We start from the raw sequence: 7,265 nt of genomic DNA on the forward strand, positions 1-7,265 counted from the left end.
ATTTAACATATATATATATATATATATATACAACAACAACAGCCCAGTGTGGTCCCACAAGTGGGGTGTAGGGAGGGTAGGATGTACGCAGCCTTACCCCTACCCTGGAAGGGCAGAGAGACTGTTTCCGATAGACCCTCGGCCCTCGGCTAAAGAATATATATATATATATATATATATATATATATATATTATTGATGATGGTGTAATTAAAAAAAAGTTTACGCTAACAGTGTAATTTAATATGTTCCAGCTGGTTGTCTGCCATCTGCTAACCTTTCATCATGTTGCAATTCCTAAGCATCATTTCTTCGGTGTCCAATTTTTCCCATAATTGTATTGCCTTAGTTCAAAGACAACAAAGCTTCGACATATAATAATTTTCAATGCATAAGAAATGAGGTTGAACTACTTCATTCAACTATATGTGCTGCTAAGTATATACCAAGGCACCATGTTTTGCATATCTTTTGGGACAAAGTTTTGTTGGTATGGCCTACAAAATCAGCAACAACAACAAATGCAGACCTTACCCTTATTCTGGGAGAGCAAGATGAAAAGAAGCGGTGGCAACAAGTGATAGCAAAAACAAAATATTAACAATGTATGGCCTATAGAATACTCTTCAAATTTCAAACCAATAGTTACACTAGAAAATATAAGAAACGACATCTAAAAAGGAAACTCATTTCAGTGTTGGAAGAAAAAGAAATGACAGGATGAACAAATAAATACCCAGTACAGATAAAAAAGAAATGATCAAAAATTAAAGAGCAAAAAAGCCGACACCTGAAAGGAACCAGTAATGTTCTTAGCTTGGCTGTCTCATTTGTCTGGATTCTGATGAAATGAATCCTTAATTCATATCTCACCTTCTTCTATTTCTTCCATTTCTTCTTTCCCATTTCCATTTTCGCTCTCACCATTTCCATGTTATCTTTTTCACTATTCCCTTTTGTTTCCTTCAGTTAGGTTGACAGTACCCAAATGATCATCAACAGTATCATTTCCTTGAATTACAAAGTCAATACTATTATTTCCATCATTTAACTGTTCCCTCGTGATTTCTTTTGTTCTCTTGACCGTACTACATTTATGCATATTCTCCCACTTCTCTTTACATCTTCTGGCACTTCTCTGAAATCCCAATGAAGCCATTGAGTTACTTATCTCTTCCCAAAGTACCCCTTTTGAACCTGCAGCCTCTTGAAACTTAGATTCCAAGCAATTTCTTATCTGAATTAAGGCCTCAACTTCAGCTTGTGGCCATCTCTTGTTATTCAACTTTGCCAAGCTACTACAACTCTTATCTTCATTCTTGATTGGTAATTCTGATCCATGTTGAAAATTGATCTTTTGACCAGTGAGTTTTTCTAAGTAAGAAACAAGAGCAGCTTCTCTATTTGAAGCCAATGTTCTTTCTTGAGCTCTGACAGCTGCTTCTTTTTGAAGCTTTGCTAATTCTTGCTCCCTCCAAGTTTCTTCTCTCTCTTTTCTTTCTTGATCCAATCGCTCAATCGTTTCCATAAACCTCTTTTGAAGATCTTCTTGATGGTTCACGAGTTTCTTTACTAAGGATTCGAAAAATCTTGCCATTGTAATACTTGTTCCTTCTTTTGCATTTCTCCTTCTCTTCCTTTTATTATGAACTTCATCTTCCCTTGTTGCTTCTCCAACTGATGCACTTTCTGATCCAATATCAATTGCACCAGGAGTTGTTGTAGCAATGGCAGTGGGCCCACTGGTTTGATTAGAATCGTTGAAAGTTGCCACAGGAAAAGAGACATTATTGTTATTATTAATTGGCAAATCTTCAGCAGTGAGAACAGATTCAGATGCAATTCGATGAATATTAGTAGTATTGGTGTTGTCAGCATTTGTAGCATAAATGGCTTCTAACTCACCAAATACTACTCTACATTTATTTTCTTCTAAGCTCTTAATAATTTGCTGCTGATGGATTTCTTCAGGATACATTTCTTGATCCTCTTCATGTTTGTTCTTTTCACTTTCATTGCTGTTGTTATTATTCCCATTTGAAAATTCCGCACAAAGAGGCTTCCTATACAAACCCAAAAAACGAGGAAAAGAAAAAATAAATAAAAGAAATACATTAATAGTGGACCAAAATCTAAGTATAAATAATTCAAATAAAGAGAGTAGTAGGGTCATTAATAGGGGTGTACGGTAAAAGAGTAATTATAATAATTTTACATGTGATTGAGTGCACATAAAATTACCAGAAAGGTTGTTTAATAGCAGAATCTTCTTGGTTTTGCCAACAATGAGACACAGCTAGAGAAGTTTGTCGAGCCTCGTTGCTGTATCCCTCACTCCCACGAATCAAAGCATCTTCTTCTCTTTCTCCTTTACTACTACTATCTTCCTTGAAACTTAAAGGAAAAAATGGGACTGAAACACCTTGAACTTGATGATTTTCGCCTTCTGCGTTGAGCTCTAGCCTTATATCTTGATGTTGTTGTTGTTCTAAAATGGATCTGTAATGGAGATGTTGGTATTGGAAAAACTGTTGAGTAAAAGGTTGAAGAAGAGGATTTGGTTGTTGAGGAGGGTAGTGATGATTATAGTTTATTGGAAAAAATGGTGAAGAAGTTGAAGCATTTTCCATTATAAATCTATGCTGTTGCTGCTGCTGCTGCTCCACTTGTGGCTGTTGGTTTCTGTTTCTCTGATGATGGATCCCAGCCATTTCATAATCTGATTGCATAGCCTCCCTTTTCTTCAGATTTGTTCTTTTTCGTTGAACCAAAACAGATCCTACTAGAGAGAGAAACAAACAAACACACACACACACAAAAAAACTACTGTACTCTGCTCTACGATTTATGATGTATTTATGATGTGTAGAAACTAACACAAACGCATCCCTTCTGTTCAAGTTTATAGGTTTTTTTTTAGTGTTTTTGAGTGTACGAAGTGATTAACAAGAAACCCTAATAAGAAGGTGAAAGATAGAGGAGTTTGAGAGATGGAGGAAACTTTGATAGAGAGAGAGAGAGAAATGTAGATACTAGATAGATATGCTGCTTCTACTTCCCAAGCAGGAACTGCGGCTAAAGAAGTGTTATGGGCCGGGTTACTGGGTTTTATCCATGACCCGTTTAATTATAGTGTACCTCTATTATTTCTTTTTTGGTATTTGTAGTTGTACTATTTTGTTAATATAGTGTTTTTTGCAGAGTAATTTATTTATGGCGATGCTGAATTCAGCCTCGTTATATGATTCCCAAAATCCAAAGTCCCAGCTATTTCTAGGCTCTATATTTCTTAGCTTTAATCATATGGTAATGATTTAAATTCAATAGAATGGCTCAACAAGATTGTCACGTTTTTCTAAAAGAAGAATTATTTTTACCAAAGTGTAGTGTTAATTAATGATAAATCATAAATTTCCTTTTCTTTTCCTTTTTTGACATAGGCATTGATCGGAGCAAAATAATTTGTCGCTTTACGTTTTGAGAAAGTAGAAGCTGTTTTTAACCAATAATAAATAATGTTGATGCCAAATTCACATTCTCTTTTCTTTTTGATTATTAGGGATCAGCTTGATGACTTGACTTAGTTGACTGACTGAGGACGAATAACTAGAAATGAAAGGGATAGATTTGTTATTAAAAGACATCTTAGAATTAATTATGAGGACCCTCACTGTTAGATTTATTTTTACTTGTATATTAGTGTTTTCTATTTTTGCTGCAGTAAAATATGTTGATTTTCCCCTTAGCCTCAGTTAAATTATACTACTAGTCCACCACTTAACCTAAACAAATGGTTACATAAGGCAGTTAGTCAAGATTGTATATTTCTAAGTACAATAGAACACAATTTTTTGACGTATCATTTGCTTTCCAAGATTACGCCAATTATTCTTCATACAAACCATGGATTTTACATTAATTTTTTTTTAATGATTTCATCTTGCGTAAATCACATAATTAACTCCATTATAATGTTTTTCTAATTTCAATAGTAGAAAATTTAATTAGATAGAAGTAGCATCACTTGAGATCTGAAGATGTATTTTGCAATTTGAATGATAATTCCTTAACCGTTAAGTTGTTCGCTTGTGACACCCGAAAGGATTATCGAGCGACGAATATAATTTCTTTATTCTAATTAAAGGTTTTGCATTCGAGCTTTGGTTGATAATGACAAATAACTGTCCAAACGCGACCATTTACGTGTGGACGGTATTTTAAAAGTCGGAAGGGCATACCGACCAAAGTTGGTCGGAAATTACCGACCAACTTTGGTCGGTCAATTAAATTCAAAAAAGAAAACATTGCCGAAAAAATCAACCAAAGTTGGTCGGTATTTTAATTAGTAACTAAAAAATGCACCAATCTAAGAATCGAACCGAAAAAACCAACTAAAAGTTGATCCGTTTTTTAAAATGACTGGCCGAATTGGTCGATTTTTTTATATTAATTTTAATTTATTTTAAATGAAAAACCGACCAAAGTTGGTCGGTTTCTTGAAAAATAAATTTTACGGGACTCAAAAATAATTTTCCGCATTTTTGCGCCAAAGAAAACCGTTCAAGGTTGGTCGGTTTCATAAAAAAAAATTTTAAAAAAAAATTTTAAAAAACTGACCAACTTTGACCGGTTGTTTGATCGACCAAAATTGATCGGTAGACCTTGGTATTTTTACTAAATTTCTAGTAGTGATAGTGGGTTCAAGTAAAGAGGAGATGCCATTCCAAAGCAAAGATTGGGATTTTAATAAAAACAAGGGAACGATAACTGGTGGGTGCAGAAGATCTGAGGTGCACTCCCATTGGAGGAAACAGAAGAGTACAAGGGGACACGTGTGGGAGAAGGCTGCTGGCACAGAGAGACAGAGATAGATGTATGTGTAATTGCACTGTGCTGACTTTAGCAAGTGAGGGTGTGGGGGTCGGGGAGGGGGGGTCGGGTGTGTGTAGGGACATTCTGATATTAGGATTTTGGAAGGATACAATTGAAGAAGTGCACGTGAATGTATTACTGTGTGCTATTGTCCTCCTCCTATGTCAGATGTAGTGTCCCCCCCACCCCCTCGTATTCCATCCCCATCCTTCCCCTTCATTAATTTCTGTGTCCTGAGCATCACCAAGGACCATATGAACTATGTATCATGCATCGATATCATTATTTTGAATTCTGCTTCTTTCAAAGGGATCAATAAATAACTTGTTATTGCATATAGAATAAAGTTTCAAATTCAACTCCCTCCCTCCTGAATATTTATCATTTTGACAAAAAAAAAAAAGAAAAAAATACAGATGAATAACTCTGTTGGGTTTTTTGAGCTCGGTTTAGCTTAAAAAAGGACAAATAAAAAATTGAGGGAAAATGAAATATTTGAGTTTACTCCTTGACAAAGGGACATTATCCTATATTGGAAGAAGAAAAGGCTTTTGATGGGTATATATATATATATATATATATATATATATATATATATATATATATATATATATATTTGCTCTTCTTCTAGCTCTTAAAGAGTTAAGAAGAAGGCAAGCCTCGCGCCGTCATCGTCGTTGTGGATTTGGATTCGGATTCGGATTTGGTCAAAGATTGATTGATTAATCTTTTTGGACAAAATTTCTTTAATTTTTTAATAAATTATCAATTAAATTAGCCAAATATCTAGCCTGGACCTGATCCATGCGCGACCCAATTCATTTTCTTCCCGGAATTTTATTTACATTTCCCTCCCTTTTTAAGTGGCTGTTCCATCAGAAACAGTACTTCCATTGGCTATAAATTCGTTTGATTCCTCAGTTTTTTCCTTACGAATTTTCTGAACTTCAACACTTCTTCTTCTTCTGCACAAATCTATTCTAGTGTGATTTACTGCCATTGAGTGGTTCGCTGACACCGTAGTTTTTGGTACCACCTGTGAGTTAAATCGTTCTATCCTGGGAGGATAATATTCCAACACCTCGGGCACTTGAGGGGAATAATTTTCTTAAGGACACATTGTGCATTCAGTGGCTCGATTTATTCAGAAATTATTTTCAGATATTATTTCGACATTCTGCTGCTACTAACTTTCAATTTCTGTTTCTATTTCAGAAAGATTACCGTTTTATTATTTATTACAAGTAATACATATTGACTAACAATCTTAAGGAAACTATTTTATTCGTAATCTGTATTCTATTTTTGGAGATTAAACCTGTGTGATTTTCTACTCCTTCTGAATTTCTCTATTCTGATTTGAAGATATAAAAACTTCATCGGAGCATTAAAATTCAGAAACAATTTGAAGAACATAAAAACTTCATCGTTTTCTATGAAATAATATATAAAAACTTCGGTTTTATTTATTAAACGTATTGTTTATCATTTATTACAATACTGTTTACTGTTCTATTTTTTGCCATTAATTGAACTCTTCTGTTGTTGACAGTAAGAAATGGCAATTGATAATGGAAATCCTTCTGCGACTGTTGCGGCAATGACGACAGCCTCGTCAAGCGAACTGTTGTTCCACCGGCCGAGAAACCGGGGAAGTTTTCTAGAGCAAACTTCAAAGGATGGTAGCAAAGGGTGTTCTTCTGTCTTACAAAACTTGGTATGCAGAAATTCACCAGTGAAGATCCTCCAGTGCCTGCCGCGGACATGTCGGACAAAGAGAAATTTATGATTGTTGAGGCGTGGAAACATGTAGATTTTCTTTGCAAAGGCTATATCCTAAGTTCTTTGGAGGATGACTTGTACAATGTCTACAGTGCTATGAATACTTCGAAAGAATTATGGGATGCACTTGAGAAGAAGTACAAGACTGAAGATGCATGCTTGAAGAAGTTTGCGGTTGCCAAGTTTCTAGACTATAAAATGATAGACAATAAAACTATTGGAACCCAAGTTCAGGAGCTTCAACTTATTTTTCACGATCTAATTGCTGAAGGTATGGTTGTGAATAAAGCATTTCAAGTGGCTGCAATGATTGAAAAATTGCCTCCTTCGTGGAGAGATTTCAAAAACTATCTTAAGCACAAGCGCAAGGAAATGAAGTTGGAAGATCTTGCGATTCGTCTCAAGATTGAGGAAGATAACAAAACAGCCGAGAAGAAGTCTCGTGGAAATTCAACGATTATGGGAGCTAATATCATTGAGAAGACTACTCCAAAAAGTAAGAAGAAGAAGAGGTTTTTTGGACAGACTAAGGAGCAGAACAAAAAGAAATTCAAGGGCAACTGCTACAATTATGAAAAAACAGGTCACAAAGCCCCTGATTGTCATCTACCG

General features: G+C 35.1%; 1 protein-coding gene across 1 annotated transcript; it reads right to left on the reverse strand.

Moving 5' to 3' along the window:
• Positions 1-607: 607 nt before the first annotated feature.
• LOC109236811 (trihelix transcription factor GT-2-like) lies at positions 608-3,058 on the reverse strand. Its single transcript, XM_019403041.1, has 2 exons — positions 2,241-3,058; positions 608-2,062 (listed from the first exon to the last, which is right to left on the reverse strand). Exons 1-2 carry the CDS (start codon positions 2,726-2,728, stop codon positions 946-948), a joined length of 1,605 nt encoding a protein of 534 aa, XP_019258586.1. The 5' UTR covers positions 2,729-3,058; the 3' UTR covers positions 608-945.
• Between the last annotated feature and the right edge of the window lie 4,207 nt (positions 3,059-7,265).

This window comes from Nicotiana attenuata, unplaced genomic scaffold (genome assembly GCF_001879085.1).
Source record: "Nicotiana attenuata strain UT unplaced genomic scaffold, NIATTr2, whole genome shotgun sequence".
NCBI lineage: Eukaryota > Viridiplantae > Streptophyta > Magnoliopsida > Solanales > Solanaceae > Nicotiana > Nicotiana attenuata.